At 39.3% G+C, this 17,533-nt stretch overlaps 1 protein-coding gene across 3 annotated transcripts in view; it reads left to right on the top strand.

Moving 5' to 3' along the window:
• Positions 1-17,533, top strand: part of fam221a (family with sequence similarity 221 member A) — a 42,741-nt gene that overhangs the window by 23,151 nt on the left and 2,057 nt on the right. For 2 of the 3 annotated variants that reach the window (XM_072575303.1, XM_072575302.1), the window contains exons 3-6: positions 102-292; positions 5,381-5,587; positions 12,760-12,870; positions 15,328-15,413. In XM_072575303.1, the coding sequence (XP_072431404.1) occupies positions 102-292; positions 5,381-5,587; positions 12,760-12,870; positions 15,328-15,413 (595 nt within the window). The remainder of the gene's footprint in view (positions 1-101; positions 293-5,380; positions 5,588-12,759; positions 12,871-15,327; positions 15,414-17,533) is intronic. The other variant, XM_072575304.1, reaches the window with a different exon arrangement.

The raw sequence follows: 17,533 nt of genomic DNA, 5'->3' as shown, positions 1-17,533 counted from the left end.
ATAATTCTGAAACCATGTAATGAAACTTTGTAGAATATATTCGTCTTATAAATGTGCACATAAACATCTGTTTTGAAATATGCCCCATTTGGTTCCAACAGATATAAACAGCACAAGACAGATTTCAAAGAAATTCCAACAGAGCGTCCAATCTTGCTCCCCTGCAGAGTAACAGGTTGCCGGTGTATCTCCTACAATTATGTACCACTGAATGGAACTCAGCCAATTCGTTGCAGGTGCAAACACTTTGCCAATGACCATAATGAAATGACACCATATAAATGCCAAAAATGTGAGTGTTTGTATTATAGTTCTATATTATCAATAATTTTGTATCTGGTTAAAGCTATTTCTTCTAAGTTTCCTTCAATTCTTATTTCTTCTTGAATTATAATCTTGTCTTTGAGGTAAATTATTTTGCATATGTCACTGAGGGGCAATACAGAGCTAAGAAATAATAAGGGTCAAGAATAGATCCTTGAGGAATATTAGAAGCAAATATATTAGAGATAAAGGTAAAATGATTGCAGATATTACTTTGGTTGGATAGGTGTGAATGGAATGAGGCGAATGCAATCTCACCCAGCTGGATGATGGTAGAGAGCTATTGGAGGAACATGAGATGATCAACTATGTTAAAACCTGCAGAGGGAGAGAAGTACAAAGAGTAATCAGATATTTTTGCATCAGTCAAACAGGATGTCATTTGTGACATTGTAAAGGGCCATTTCAGTACTGTGGTTCAGGCAAAAATTTGATGAGAAGAATTCTTACATGGAGTTTTATAAAAGATTTGGAATTGGGAAGGAGCAACAAATGGCTTTGGAGAGAAAGGTACTTTGGGTCGTAGTTGGCAAGGATGGTTGATTGAGGGTTTTGTTTTTTGAGAAACTTGTTGATCATGTTGAGACAGAATGACTTCAATGAACATGGATACCAAGAAGGGAAGTTGGATGGTCATTAGTTTTATGTGAATAATACCAGGAGAGTAGAGGCGAGCCTTATAGAGAGGTTGAGTTCCAGGAAGGTATGGGGGTGTTGATAAAAAGGATGTAAAGGGAGCTAGGATCTCTGGGAGAGGATAATGGGAAGTTCTAGCAAAACCTTAATCCAGTGAACAAGGGAAAGGGAGTGAACCAACTAGTGAATCGTTTTCATTCTTAGCATAAAGATGTCCATGAATCTTTACACTTATTGTTGGAAGCAAGATTGGATGTGACAGGGAAGATGGGTCAGTATGCTATAGAAACAAAGAAGCTTAGGGATCATGTCTGCATTTAAGGATGATCTTGGAATATTTAAACAGTTCTAGCATATAGGAACAGGGCCTAATAATGCTTTATGTGGTCAAAGTGGGTCTGGTGGTGAGGGCTAAACTAGTGTCTGCCATATCTATTCCATTCTATGTCCCTTGAACTTGAAGCAAAAGCAATGAGACTAATGGCCAGGTTGGAGCTCTGGTATCAAAGGTGAAGTGAGGGAGAAGTTGACCAAATTTTAGCTGCAGAAATGTTAGGGTGAATGATGGACATGAGACTGGATTGTTGGGATTTTGAAAGTGCAGTCATAAATGAATTGGGATTAGATTTTTCTGAGGCAAATATGTAAGATTGGGAAATTGATGAGGGTTGTGGTTATGATCTAAACTTGCTTTTGAAAGTTACATTCCAGTGTAAGTGCCCTTTCATTGATGTGATAAGGCTTATTTATTGCCAACCAGCCCCTGACATTCAAAATTGATCCCCTCAATTATGGACTGTTATTCCTTCGGGAATGAATTGAAAGATATAAAGTTTATAATGTTATTTTTAAACATTTTACTTATTAGTCCCTTCTTTAATTTAATAGTTCTTTCCTTCACTTTATTTTCCTTCTGTGCTTGATTTAATATTGAATTCACACACTCTAATTTACACTTCCTTCTTAATCCTTGGACTTTTTTCTTCTCAATTGTTCAATCTAATTGGTGAAGGAGATTCAATGTTTGCCCTAATTACTCAGACCCCAAGATGCCAGTTTTCCCTCCCAGCACTGCTTTGTGGGAGGCAGTGACATAGTGGTAATGTCACAAGGGGCACAATTGGTCTGAAGGTGTGTGGTTGGTTAAAATGACAGCATTGATGCAAAGGTGGCAGACATATCACCACCATGCCATCCCATTCAATTTTACATTCTCTTTCTATCAGATTCAAACATGCTTCTTGGAGGCTGTAAAATTCCAGCTAAGTCAGAATGTGATAAAATGCCCATTTGTCAGTTGAATTGGTGCAATTTCTGTAAAACTCAACACCAATTGAGAGAAAGCAATCCACTTAAGTGGTGTCTAAGCCCCTAGGTTCAATATCCATCCTAGCATTTATTGTGTAAAATACCAACCAAAGTTGCAGATTGTGGAGAAGTGTTGAGGGATCAGGATTTAAGCCACACACTGTACCCAGCAATCCCATTCAGTAGTCATAAAGATCCTGAATTTCCCACAGTTGCTCCAGCTGTACCACAGTAGTATGACTGGAATTATGATTGACATGGAAACGTAGAAAATAAGAGCCTACTTTGTCATTCACATATGATCATGGCTGGACATTGAGCTCAATGCCCTAACCCCACCCTCCCCATGCCCCTTAATCAATTTAGCCAAAAGAGCTAAATCTACCTCCTTGAAACACATAATGTTTTGGACTCAACCATTTTCTGTGGTAGTGAACTCTATAGGCTCACTATTCTCTGGGTGAAGACATTTTTCCTCTGAGACCTAATGGGTTTACCCTATTAAACTCTTCAACTATGAACCCTAGTTCTGGGCTCTCTCACCTTCATGAATCCTTCCTACATCAAACCTGTCTAATCCTCTTAGAAATTTATTGACTTCTACAAGATCCCCTTTTCTTGTAAATTCCAGTGAATACAATCCTAACTGACTCAATCTTTCCTCATTTGTCAGTCCTGCCATTCCAGGAATCAATTCAGTAAACCTTTGCTGAGCTCCCTCAATAGCAAGAACATCCTCCCTCAGATAAGGAGACCAAAAACACATGCAATGTTCCAGGTGTGGCCTCACTAATTCCCTGTATAATTGCAACAGCACATTATTGTTCCTGTATTCGAATTCTCTCACCATGAAAGCCAAAATGCAGTTCGCCTTCCTTATGACTTACTCCACCTGCACACTTACTTTCAGCGACTGGTGCAAGACAACACTAAAGTCTCATTGAACATTTCCCTCTATCAATTTACAGGCATTTAAATAACAATCTGCCTTCGTATTTTTGCTACCAAAGTGGACAACCTCACGTTTATCTATATTCCACTGCATCTGTCATGTATTTGCCCACTCACTTAGCCTGTCCAAATCACACTGCAATATCCCTGCATCCTCCTCACAGCTCACACTTCTACCCAGTTTTGTGGCATCTGCAAATGTCGAGACCTTATATTCGGTTCCCTCGTCTAAACCATTGACATATATTGTGAATATCTGGCTTTCTAATACTGATCCATGTGGTATCCCACTACTTATTGCCAGCCATTCAGAAAAAGATCAATTTATTCCAATTCTGTTTCCTGTCTGATAACCAATTTTCTTTCCAGCACAATACACTCTTAAGCTTTATTTACACATTAATTTTTACACATGAATCTTTTATGTGGTATTTGTGGAAGTCCAAATAAACCACATCCAGTCCTCAATGCCACTCCCCTGAATCCTTGAAGCATTCCAGTAAATTTTACTCTTGTATGACTGGAATTATGATTAACGTAGTAATGTAGAAGATAGAAGGCTGCTCTACCATTCACATGATCAGAACTGATAGAAAACCACATTTAATATAAAATGTATGGATGACCAAGCAAATCCACATCGACTGTCGGAAAAGCATCCCAACCAAACTCAGCTGCCTACCTTATTCCTGTAACTTAGCATTCCCTATGGCTAATCCACCTAACCTACACCTCCCTTGACACTGCAGTCAATTTAGCTTGGTCAATTCACCTAACCTGCACATCTTTGAACTGTGGGAGGAAACCAGAGCACCCAGAGGAAACCTACACAGACATAGGAAGAATGTTCAAACTCCACACAGACAATTGCCTGAGGCAGGAATTGGACCCAGGTCCCTGGTACTGTGAGGAGGCAGTGCTAACCACTGAGCCACTGTGCCACCCATGATCATTAAACTCAATACCCTAACCTTGCCCTCCTGCCTATCCCTTGTTCCATTTAGCCACAAGAGCAATATCTGATTCTACCACTGTTTTCTAATGCTCTGCCATAAATGCTCTGTTTTCTAAATGCTCTTAGTAATGGACTCTCGCATCTTCCCCACTACAGACATCATACTCGCAGGTCCATAATTCCTTGGTTTCTCTCTATTTCCCTTTTTAATTAATAGGATAACATTAGCTACCTCCAATCTGTCGGAACAGTTCCATAGTCTAAAAAATCTTGAAAGATGATCACTATTTTTAGGGCTGTTTCTTAAGTGGTGTGGGATGTAGACTATCAGGCCCTGGGGATTTATCAGTCTTCAATCCCATCAGTTTCACCAACACTATTTCGCTACTAATATAGAATGGATTAAATTCCTCCCTTTCACTAAACCCTCTGTTCCCATAATCTCTGGTACGTTATTCATGTGAAAACCTCTTCAATCCATAATTTGAGTTCCGTAACACTACTAGCAAAGTAACTACTGTGGATTAGAAGCAATTCCTTGGGACTGTCAGCCTTTGTCTTTATGATCTCTTTGTCTGATGTTGCCACAATATTACTACTACCCAATGTCAGTTTTAGTGTATCCTTACATTTGGTATAAATAGAAAATAATTAGTTAATCAATAAGCAATACATTTTCAGTGTTGTCTCAGAGCTGAAAAAAACAGATTCAGTCGACTATAAAAGCCACGTGTTCCATTTATAATAACTATGTATTCTAATTAATTTTACTTTACCACGCTGTTAGGTCAGACTAATGATCTGTTGCTAAGTCTGCATTGCTGATATTGAGTAACTGAGGCAGAAAATGTAAACAACAGATTTTTTGTTGTTGCACCTGGAAGGAATCTCCAACAATATCTTCCATGATGGTTGGTTGAAATTAGAAGCTTGATGCAACGCAATTCACAAGCCTAAAACAAATGTAATAACTTTGATACTATTCCTACATGTTGATTGCTTCCTATCTTGTTTTAGTTTGATCATTTGTGTATCCCTTTACCCAATGTAATATGCAGTGTGGCAGGATAATGGTTGAAATTCAATGTAGTTATTTATTTTTAATGCAAAATTTGTGTAGCTGTACTATTTTAAAAGTTCTTGTCCTCTTCACATGTACTTTTATACTTTATATTGCATGCAAAACCTATCATTTCTTTCCTGTAGGTATAGGATGTGCTGGGTTTCACAGCTCCTTTACCTGTGGGTGTACCCACCCAACATATGCTCATACAATGATTGTCGAGACCAAAGAAGAACGCTTGGCTAGAGGACGATCAGTAGGACCAGATGTTCCCTATGCCGCTATGGGAGGACTCACTGGATTTAATGCATTGGCAGAAGGATATATGCGACTAGACTCAAGTGGAATAGGTTAGTGGTTTCAGTGCTCTGCATATAGTAAAAATAGAATAGTGGTTACTATAAATGGAGAAAACTGCAAGATTGTACTTTGACTGACTGATTCTTAGGGTGTTGTGTGCAGTGAGGGTTAACATCCTTGTTAAACATTTTTAAAATTGCACGTACATGATTATCTACTTGCTAATTGCATTGCACAATGTGTGATGCTGTACAGAGAAGTCTCAGTTTGATCCTGAATCTGTTCTTGGTTAGCTGGAATAATCATGAACATGCACAGATTGACTATAGCAGTCCTACACTAACAAGGGAAATAATCTGTTCAAGTTAAGATTCTTATCTTACTCATTAGTAAGTAAACTTACATGTAGCTCTGTATAGGACAAGACTCAGACTACTTTGAAACAAACTATAATGGAGTGACCTGATAATACCACCGTAGATTGCAATCTGTGATATTGACATATGTCAAGCTGTAGTTCGACATAGGGAAAGGCTTTCAGAAAAGAGGTGAGGAGCAATGCTATAAAGTGGTGGTTCCATTCTGGTGCAATCCCATGTTATAAAAAAATCATGTAATGGCAGCATCATTTAAACTAATGGGGCCGGAATCACATTCTAACCAATGCACGCTCTAAAACTTTGCACTTTAGAAACAGTGTCTCCAATTCATCAAGCATGTTTGAGCAAATTTGTGTTAATGAAACACGTGTTGTAGCAGAACAACTTGTAGGAAGAAATGAAAGCTCAAAACAAGTCAATAGGTGACACTAGCCACATATATCCTTCCTCAACAGATATTTGACATTTTACTAGGAGAAAGTGAGCACTGCAAATGCTGGAGATGGAGTTGAAATGTGTGGTACTGGAAAAGCACAGCCAGTCAGGAGCATCCAAGGAGCAGGAGAGTCGACGTTTTGAGCATGAGCTCTTCATCAGGAATGTGGAATACTTGCCACCCACCTGGCACCTATCTAATATAGTGGCAGTGCACCCTGAAAGCCCAGGCATCGCCAGCAGTTCTGTATTGGGTACAGTTACTGCATGGACAGGAAGCCTGCCCAAGTCTTGGGCCAGGCCTCCTACTAGGACTGCTCGATTACTGTTTGAGCATTCGTTCATTCAGCACATAGTATCATACTTATAGATTGTATTCCTTGCTGCGCTGCACCTTGCAAGTTGGTGCAGCCACACAATAACACAGCAGTCATGGCTTAGTCATTCTCAGATAAGGATACATACATGCTATCTTATGGCAGTGTGCCACATCAATACCACATTTGTATGATGTGGTAGATTTCATGCTAAACAAATGGCACCTGCAGCAAGTGTTGGCCTTATCCCAGTGTCTTACAGAAGTAGTCCTTGATGAAGTCATGGAGGCACCCACCAGTCAGGGTGTCCAACACATTTAGTCGCGGGCAGCCTCCCACATAAGTGATAGAATGCAGGTCAGAGCAGAGAGCTGGACTTGTCTATCCATGTCAGCCTCCAAGCAGTCTGTGGAAACAGTCACATGATTCATTGCATTGCTGCAGCTTTTGGGCATTGTGTCCCATATTCCTGCTGCCGCTCCTACTTCTCCCTGTGTATGTTGACAAAGCTGAAATCCTACTGGGAACTAAGCAAGTGCCTGGTCTCTCGCAGCCCTCTGAGTGCCAATTGCCAGGGCACTCATCCTTCGCTGTACTGTTCCATAGTTCAGTAACTTCTGTTAGCATTTATGCAGTTTTCAAAGGATTTCTAAGCATTTTTTAAATGCTTTTTTGCAAACTGAAGCTGGCTGTCAGCACCAAACCTGTATTTTTTTTTTGCAAATATATGGATCTAACCTAAGCTGCCAAACCTAATAACATCAGGTTAATGAATGCTTTTCCCAGAATATGTTGAACATAATGTTTTTAAACAAAATTAAAATAATTCCGAATGTATTATCAATTGCAACAAGAACTTTGCTAAGAGCAAATTGTATTGGTCTCAATTCTGAGGTCATTTAAAAATTTCTGTCAATTTGATAGATACATCTAGTGGTTTATAATACCACTTCAATTAAGTGATATTTTATTGTTTAAAAGATACAATGCGGTATTTTATTTTACTTGTTTGTTGCTAGCTGTGATTTGCTTGATAAAATTCCATTTTATCTACCAATTTATGAATAACTACTTAAATATATAGTCGCTAAATTTGAAATGGCTTATTCAGTTGAATTTTCTAAATACAAAAGATGGATATTTAGAGTTTTGATTATATCTTAGGAACACTAAAACACATTTGCAGAATTGGATACTTGAAGGAAAGGCGCCAAGTAAAGCTGAAAAACTTTTCTGAACCAGGATACTGCATCCTCAGAAAAAAATAAACCAACCACCTTGGTGATCGCAACAAATACAATTTAGATTGAGATCAGGAAAATAAGTCATTCATTGAATGTTATTATAGATAGTAAGGGAAGGCTGTAAAAATGTGATAACAATGTTTTAGAGGATTTGAGTTAGCACATGTTGACTGAGAAAGGAGGAGATAGAAATCTGATGGAATAACATATGTTTGGTAGATGCTAACTAACTCAGCTGTTAAGCCAGCTGTGTGATTGGAGGTTATTCTCAATCTGATCTTTAAGCATTTTGAATAAAGCACATATAAGGGAGTGATAATCAAAGTAACATTTTAAATTAACTGCTCGGGACAGTGTGCATAAAGTACACAGGTGCATAAATAGAAAAAAAGAGTAAAAATACAGCTTCGAAGGAAGGGTTTTGTATGACCTCATTGCAATACTACAATGGTTTGCTAATCTACATTAGTAGACTATGAATGATTTAAGGTACTGCCAGTATCAAGTATCAATGACAAATTTGTAAAAATGGCAATGGAGCCAATGTAATTAGGAGTTATGTTAAAAAAAAATGAAGATAAGCAGCTGACTTTTAAAATACATTCAGAACGTTTATAACTCCAAAAATTGGATAACTGATAAAGACAAGAAAAACTCTGTACAAAATTACAATTATAGAAAGTTAAAAAAAAATAGAATTTCCACCTGCTGACAAGATCTAAAATAATAATAGAGGTTTGTTTTCTCCAGAAGTATTTGCTTATCAAATACAGGGCAAAGTAAAATATTGATCCAATTACATTGATTAGTGCTGCAGCATCTGTTTTCATGTAAGAAAGGGAAGTTGTCCATGTCACAAATCATATTTCCACAAATATTCTACATTTTGCAAGTAACGATGGATGTGTTTTTTTTTAAAAATAAGAAATCAGTTTGAAATCTACAAAGCAATGTGTCAAGGCCATTGCTTTGAAATCTACAAACCAATGTGTTATACTCTTAGTAATTTTTTTTTAGAAAAGGTTACAAGGCAAATTGGAATTATAACCTCCCTCCCCTTCCTGGACCTCTCCATCTCCATTAATGAGGACTGACTTGACACTGACATTTTTTACAAACCCACTGACTCCCACAGCTACCTGGATTAGGAAAGGTAAATCAGGGCAGGACCTATGCACTTTATGGTAAGGTCCTGGGGAGGGTTGCTGAACAAAGGACCATGGAGTGAAGGTTCATAGCTCCTTGTAAGTGGAGTCACAGGTTGATAGGATAGTGAAGAACGTGTTTGGTATGCTTTCCTTTATTGATCAGTGCATTAGGTATAGGAGATGAGAGGTCATTTGCGATGGTACAAAACATTGGTTAGGTCACTTTTGGAATATTGTGTTCAATTCTGGTCTCCCTCCTGTCAGAAGAATGTTGTCAAATTTGAAAGGGTTCAGAAAAGATTTACAAGGATGTTGCCAGGGTTGGAGGATTTGAGCTGTGGGAAGAAGCTGAATAGGCTGGGGCTGTGTTCCTTGGAGCGCCAGAGGCTGAAGAGTGACCTTACAGATGTTTATAAAATCATGAGGGGCATGGATAGGATATACAAACAAAGTCTTTTCCCTGGGATGGGGGAGTCCAGAGCTAGAGGGCATAGTTTCAGGGTGACCGGGGAAAAGATATAAAAAGGACCCAAGGGGCAACATTTTCACGCGGAGAGTGTGTGTGGATGGAATGAGCTGAAATGAGAGGAAGTGGTGGAAACTAACACAGTTACAACATTTAAAAAGACATCTGGATGTGTATATGAATAGGAAGGGTTAACAGAGCTTTGGGCCAAGTGCTGGCAATGGGACTGGATTAGGTACGGATATCTGGTCGGCATGGACAAGTTGGACCGAAGGGTCTGTTTATGTGTTGTACATCTCTGACTAAGATCTGTACATATTAGTCTGCCCGCTGTTGAACAGTTGATAGAAAATTTCAGGAAACCGAGATATGTTTGTGTACTGGCACTGCAATGTAATTCTACCAATGCATGGAGTTGTTGATTCATTATATGCTGTGATATGATCTCTCATATGCTGTACCACTAAACACCCTTTACTGATGAGCATGTCCTTCAGGATGTGTTGTGGTAATTTGTTGGCAGCTCTTGCACCAGTTTAGTTTTTAGTGTGTATTGGCCTTTCAGGACATATGGTACTGTATTATATTGTAAAAACTTATGATTGCTGTATAAAAATGTGTGCGGCATAGTGTCCAAAATTGACTGTGTTGAAACTTTGGTCATCTTCTGAAATTTGCCATTCTTTTATTTCCCTCTGAATCTCACTGATGTGTTTGCACTTGTGCACTTTCATAACATTTTCCTTGCTGTCATTGTTGTGCTGATGTAGTAGCTTGTTGTGGGGTCCAACTTGCCTTTGAAATCTGATTTTCTTTGCAAGTGCATGTATAGTATCTTATTGTGCCACAGTTTTACGATATTCAGCACAGCTTTTAGGTAGAAACAACAAATCACATTTGTTATTGATTTTGTTGTCTTGGGTGCACTTTGTAGCGATAGTGTTGGCTATACCCAACATAATTGTTATTCATCTGCTACTATTGCTTTATGGTTAAATCTATCTTCAAGCAATGCATCAATGATTTGGCTGTTTTTCTCGCCCAAAAGATTATTCCTTCCTAAATGTTTTATTTGATGTAGAAGTAAAATAACTAACTCAATGAGCCTCGCTAACAGTCAGAAAAGATACATTTTGTGATTTGCAGCAACATCTTCTGACAAACTGATCAATAGACTCTAGGAGTTGCTATCTAACTAACACGTGAAGACTTTAATCTTGAGGTCAATTCTTATTTTGAGTTGGTCTTCAAAAACTCTCCAGATCTTTTATGGATTTTTCTGATCATCCACAAAAGGACTGGATGTGTTAATTCCTTGAAACATCTCCTTGCCAGTAGTGTGCAAGATGTTTAGAGAGTTTTTTCAGGATCATTTATTGTTTGATCTTTAAAAATGAATAGTCATTTGAACAGGTGTAATTTAGCAAGGGTAACACTGGATATTGTCCAATCCACAATGAGGTTTCTGCAGTCCATTGTTCTTTCTGCCTGAACTGCAACCCTTTAAGCCTTACATTTCTAATTATCTATCACTGTGATTAGAAACTTGCTTCTTCTTTAAGGCGAAGCCTTTGTAGCTGCTGCTGTTCTAAGAAGGGTAACTTATGTGTCAAATGCTTGGAACCAATTGTATTAGCCTCCAGCTTCTGTATGGCATTGCACTGACTTTGTGATGTTGTTCAATAGTGTATCCTTTTCTTCCCTTCCTTAAATTAATATAACTTTTTAAAAAGTTATATTATCATCAAAGAACATAAATTACAATCAACAGAAATTAGCTTTGTTTTATTGGTAGTTCATGCCCTATCTACAAATCTGTACAGCTTTCTGTTCTCAGAACAATCAATGCACTTGGAGGTAAGAAGCTGTTACTTTGTCCAGAATCTCTGTTGTCCAAAGCTCTTGTCCAGTTTGTTTCCCAGAATTAGTTTTCCAAATATTTGCCACAAAGATATTCTTGCATTTTTTAGATGTCTTTCACTTATCTCCAGCAGAGTATTCTATCTGATGTGCCTGTAAGATAAACAAGAAACTGATTGTGGATATTGTGTTGTTTTTTTTATTTCAAAATATACTTTATTCATGTAAATAAATCTTTGGTACTTGTACAATTTTCCATGTCGTTCATAGTTATATACATTGCATGTCTTAACATTACAAAGAACAAATTGAATTAATCGAATTCACAGTTATCCTATTAACAGTTACCTTTATTAACTATCCAGTCTCTTGGTATTTGGCTGTGGCTTCAGCGGAACCCACCTCCTGAGTGGGTGCCCTGTTATATGAAAGCAAATGAAACTTCTTTAACCCCCAGTTGATGGGGTTACCATTGTCCATTTGACTGTCCTGTCTCTGGGGTGGCTGTCTACATCCCCAAGGTAAGCACGAACTGCTGGACCTTCGCTGGGCTGAGGTAGCTATCCAGCTCCTCACTGGGGTCATTTACCCGCTCTGGTGTCATTGAGCCAAGGCAAGGGTCCTCACTGTCCAGTTCTGTGTCTGACAGTGGGACTGTCAGAGGATCACAGCTCTTGGTTGCCTGTAGTTGTGGGGCAGTGGGTGTGTTGTTACAGAATTCAACAGATATTTATTACAGCTAATTGTTATGTACAAACTTTGCATTCATCAGACACAAGTGTGTGGGCTAACATTAAGCTAGTATTACCTGCTAGTGTCATAGAGTCATACAGCATGGAAATAGACCGTTCGGTCCAACCAATCCATGCTTAACATAATCCCAAATTAAACTAGTCCCACCTACCTGCTCCTGGCCCCTATCCATCCAAACCTTTCCAATTCATGTATCTATCCAAATGTCATTTAAACATCAAGGAGCAGGAGAATCACGAATCGGGTTGAAGGGCTTATGCCTAAAATGTTGATTCTCCTGCTCCTCAAATGCTACCTGACCAGCTGTGCTTTTCCAGCACCGCTTTCAACTCTTCATGCAAGCATACTACCCTGCCTCTTTCAAAGGTGCAGGCTGCATTTAAATAGTGTTATTTGCTCATAATATCAGACCTTTGCTGATCCAAGCAACCAGGAAAATCATTGTTCATTTGTTGACCACATGCAGCAATCATCAGGAAGTATAAATTTAATATACTGCTTTACACAGTTGGTTAATTCCACATTGTGACTCCAGAAACAGTTTTCAGGTCTTATCCAATTGACCCTCCGAATATGTATTGGAGTCTTTATCCATAAAAGGATTTATTATTTGTTTCAGGGGCACCAAGCGATGAAATTCTTGATGCACCTTCTACTTCAATGGATCATCCTTTTCTGAGAGCTTATGGACCACAAATGGATGCAATAAATGCTGGACACTCTCCAGATGGTAAGAAATAAATTAAAAGGCATAATTGTAGCACTTCAACTTATTCTAATTATAGACCATTTTATTCTTTGTATTGAGTTACACAAAATAATCTTTGCGTTACATACTTACAAGATTTCATATGTACAAGTGAGCAAGAATTAATCCAAATGTATCTTAGTTTTGCATAAAACATACAGTCTTGTTATTACAATAATAAGTGTTTAAATAAAATAGTAAATGCTATTTTCTGTAGCTTATATTTTATTCCTCATTCATATAAAAGGCATTAGAGCTGAATTGAATTATGACTTCATACTGGTTTGTGCAAAATAAGTGAATTGTGAAATTTGCATAAAGTGGAGCTCGAGCAGCTCAAAGCTCTCTATTTAAGAATAAAAATAAACTTCAAGAGAAGGAAGGAAGGAAGTAATGGATGGCTGAACACATGACCTTTGGCTTCGAGGCAAAAATGTCAATGAACACTTCCCACTTGATGTGAGAAATGAAATTAGAGAAGGCTTACCATCTGTAGACTTTCTTTCCAAAGTTTCACCCCCTTCCCTTTGCTCTGCCGATGTAGGTCATACCCTCCTGTCCGACCTATCACTTCTTCTTCCTCACTTTCATTTGCCTATCGCATTTTTAGCTACCTTCCCACCTGCCCCCAACTACAAACCCATTCCATTTATCTCTCGGCCCTCCAGCTCACAAGCCTCATTCCTAATGAAGGGCTTATACCCGAAACATTGATTCTCCTGCTCCTTGGACGCTGCCTGATCTGCTGTGCTTTTTTTAGCACCACACTCTCGACTCTGATCTCCAGCATCTGCAGTCCTCATTTTCAACCCTACTGTGAAGCCTCTTCCAAGGATGCCTACCTTGAAGAAGTTCTCCTCCTCTTTCTACAAGGATCTCAGTGAGTCCCTCTCACTGCATCCTCCTCCCCCCCCTCCCCCCCCCCCCCGGTCATCTCCTCTGCCCTGAAGCTTTTCCACCCTGTCCTGAAGAGACTCACTATCTGTTGCACCCGATGTGTTCTCCTCTACATCAGGGAGACAGGATACCTACTTGTGGATCGTTTCAGAGAACATCTCTGGGACACTCGCATCAACCAACCCCACTGCTCCGTGGCTGAATACTTCATCTCCCCAAGGGGTGGCAGGGTGTCTCAGTGGTTAGCACAGCTGTCTCACAGCACCAAGGTCCCAGGTTTGATTCCGGCTTCAGGCAACTGTCTGTGTGGAATTTATACATTCTCCCCATGTCTGCATGGGTTTCCTCTGGGTGCTCCGGTTTCCTCCCACAGTCCAAAGATGTACAGGTTAAGTGAATTGGCTGTGCTAAATTGCCCAAAGTGTGAGGTGCTTTCGTCAGAGGGAAATGAGTCTGGGTGGGTTACTCTTCGCAGGGTCGGTGTGGACTTGTTGGGCTGAAGGTAAGGAATCTAATCTAATCTAACATGCAGGTTCTGGGCCTGCATCGCCAAACCCTTACCACCCGAAGCCTGGAGGAAAAATGCCTCATATTCTGCCTTTGGACTCTGCAACTACCTGGGATCAATGTGGATTCCCCCTCCACCACATTATCACAGTCTCAAGCCTCTAACTTGGCACCACCCTCCTGACCTGTCCATCACCTTTCTCATCTATCCGCTCCACCCTCTTCTCCGACCTATTACCTTCTCCCTCACCATCATTTACCTATAGTATTCTCAGCTACCCCCACGTCTCCCCCCCAACCCCCACCTTTGTCCAATTTATCTGTCAGACTCCCGGCCCACAATCCTCATTCCTGATGAAGGGTTTATGCCCAAAACATCAATTCTCCTAATCCTCGAATGCTGCCTGACCTGCTGTGCTTTTCCAGCACCACCCTCTCGACACAGCTGTTAATATTCAGGCCATGGCATTAGTCTACCATTTTTAATTCTACATTTCATAATATTGTTTCCTCTAATTCCTATAATTTCAGTTCTCTAATTATTGGCTAGTTAGGTGTAATAACTATATGGTATAGTTTTTCAAACAGCTGGAATGTAGACAAGTGTTGCACTGGTGTTCTTGAGGGCATATGATAATAAAAGCACATGGGTAATATTAGAAAGATGTCAATATAAATATTTATCTGTAAAAAATATCCAAGATATTTTCTTAGAAAAAATGTTAGTCAACTTCTATCACTCAATTAACTGCAAATTCCTGGTTCTCTCAATAAGAAATTTCCACGCCACACATGGTAATAATCTGAAGCAAACATTTCTGAACAGCTATAATTGAGTCACTTTGTTCCTCTGAAATACAAATTTTTTGATTACTGGAAGCTATATGTGGTTTTCAAATTCATATTATTCTGCACCATTGGAAAATATTTAAATATGTCCACCCAATATGAAATTTGTACAAGTTAAATTAACTATTCTTATTGTAGAGTATGTGGATGAATAACTATTTAATAAATTCCATGATATCTCTGCAGATGTTTATGGTTTAAGTCGATTTGCTCACCTTCCCACAGCTGAGGAGCGAGACATGGCTTACTTTGAAAGCCAGTATCAAGAACGGGTATAGTAACCTTAGTGCAGCAAATGTGAAAATAAGCTATGAAATATTTCATGGAGCAGCAATTTTTTTAACTTTTAACTTTTCTAAAATTAAAATATTTTCTTGAGATAAAGTGTAGGTAACACTGACAAACCAAGTTATAAAACAGGACATTTGAAAGAAAACTTGCAAATAATTTAACAATTAATTTCAAAAGTGTTTTGTGGTAGTAATAACAAGATGCATTGTAGACATTCACCACAGATCCTTAGACTGCACCTTCCAAACCAATAACCACTTCCATCTAGAAGGACAGGGCTGCAGTTACATGGGAATATCATTACTTGCAAGTTCCCTTCCAATCACTCACCATCCTGACTTGGAAATATACCACTGTTCCTTCACTGTTGCTGGTCAGAATTCTGGAATTCTCTTTGTAATGGCGTTATGGTTCAACCTCCAGCATATAGACTGCAGCAGTTCAAGAAGAGGGCAGTCGTGGAGGGTTGTTTTTCAGACTGGAGGCCTGTGACCAGTGGAGTGCCACAAGGATCGGTGCTGCGTCCACTACATTTCATCATATATATAAATGATTTGGATGTGACCGTGAGAGTTATAGTTAGTAAGTTTGCAGATGACACCAACGTTTTCACGCAGAGGCTAGTACATGTTTGGAATGAGCTGCCAGAGGAAATGGTGGAGGCTAGTACAATTGCAAAATTTAAAGGTACTGGATGGGTATATGAATAGGAAGGGTTTGGCGCAATAAGGGCCAAATGCTGGCTGGTGGGACTAGATTATATTGGGATATCTGGTCAGCATGGACGAGTTGGGCCGAAGGGTCTGTTTCCATGCTGTACATCTCTATGACTCTAATTAGGAGATTCACTGCATATATGTGAATGCAATAAGTTTAATCAATAAGATTGGTGAATTACAGGTGCAGATTGCCATGTGGAATTATGATGTTGTGGCTGTAACAGGGTCTTACTCAAAGAAGGACCAGACAGGATGTTAAATATTGCTGGTAAAATGGTGTTCAAGAAAGATAGGAAAGGAACAAAGGAGGGATAGCAGTATTGGTTAAGCAGAGCATTTTAGTGCTGCAGAAAGAAGCTATCCAGAAAGTTTAAGGACAGTTGATTTATCTAGAACTAAGGCCAAAATGGGTGCAATTACATTGCTTGGTGTAGTTTACAGACCATCAAATAGTGGCAGGATGGAGAGGAACAAATCTGGAGAGAAATTATGGAGGGGTGTAAATCTCTTAGAATATTTATAATAGGATACTTCAATCACCTGGATATAGACTGGGATATTGGTAGAATAAATAGTAGCAAGGGGCAAGCATTTGTAAATTGTGTTCAGGAGAATTTTCTCCAGCAGTATATGTGCAGTCCAACAGAAAAGGAGGCACTACAAGACATGATTCTTGGAAACAAGGTTTGCCAAGTCGAGCAAGTGTCACTTGGAAAACACTTAGGCAACAATGACCATTGTTTCATAAGGTTTAAGATAACAGTGAAAAGGATAATGGATAATCCAGAGTAAGAATAATTAGGGTGTAGGTTTGCTCGCTGAGCTGTAGGTTTGATATCCAGACGTTTCATTACCTGGCTAGGTAACATCATCAGTGGCGACCTCCAAGTGAAGTGAAGCTGTTGTCTCCTGCTTTCTATTTATATCTTTCTCCTGGATGGCGTTCCTGGGGTTTGTGGTGATGTCATTTCCTGTTCATTTTCGGAGGGGTTGATAGATGGCATCTAGATCTATGTGTTTGTTTATGGCGTTGCGGTTGGAGTGCCAGGCCTCTAGGAATTCTCTGGCATGTCTTTGCTTAGCCTGTCCCAGGAGAGATGTGTTGTCCCAGTCGAATTGGTGGTTTTTTTCATCCATGTGTAGGGCTACGAGGGAGAAAGGGTCGTGTCTTTTTGTGGCTGTCTGGTGTTGTACAAAATTCCATGCAAGGACTGCCACAACCACTACGTAGGACAAACAGGAAGAAAGTTAGCCACCAGGATACACAAACACCAGGAAGCATGGAGGCAGGAAGCATAGCTGAGGTGTTCATGAATATTTTGTGTAAGAAATGGTATTCACTACAGTGCCACAGAAGAGACTTCAGAGAACATTATAGTTCG

The sequence above is a fragment of the Chiloscyllium punctatum genome, chromosome 8, assembly GCF_047496795.1.
Source record: "Chiloscyllium punctatum isolate Juve2018m chromosome 8, sChiPun1.3, whole genome shotgun sequence".
Classification (NCBI taxonomy): domain Eukaryota; kingdom Metazoa; phylum Chordata; class Chondrichthyes; order Orectolobiformes; family Hemiscylliidae; genus Chiloscyllium; species Chiloscyllium punctatum.
Note: the sequence above shows the minus strand (reverse complement) of the source record. Positions and strands in the feature narration are given on the sequence as shown.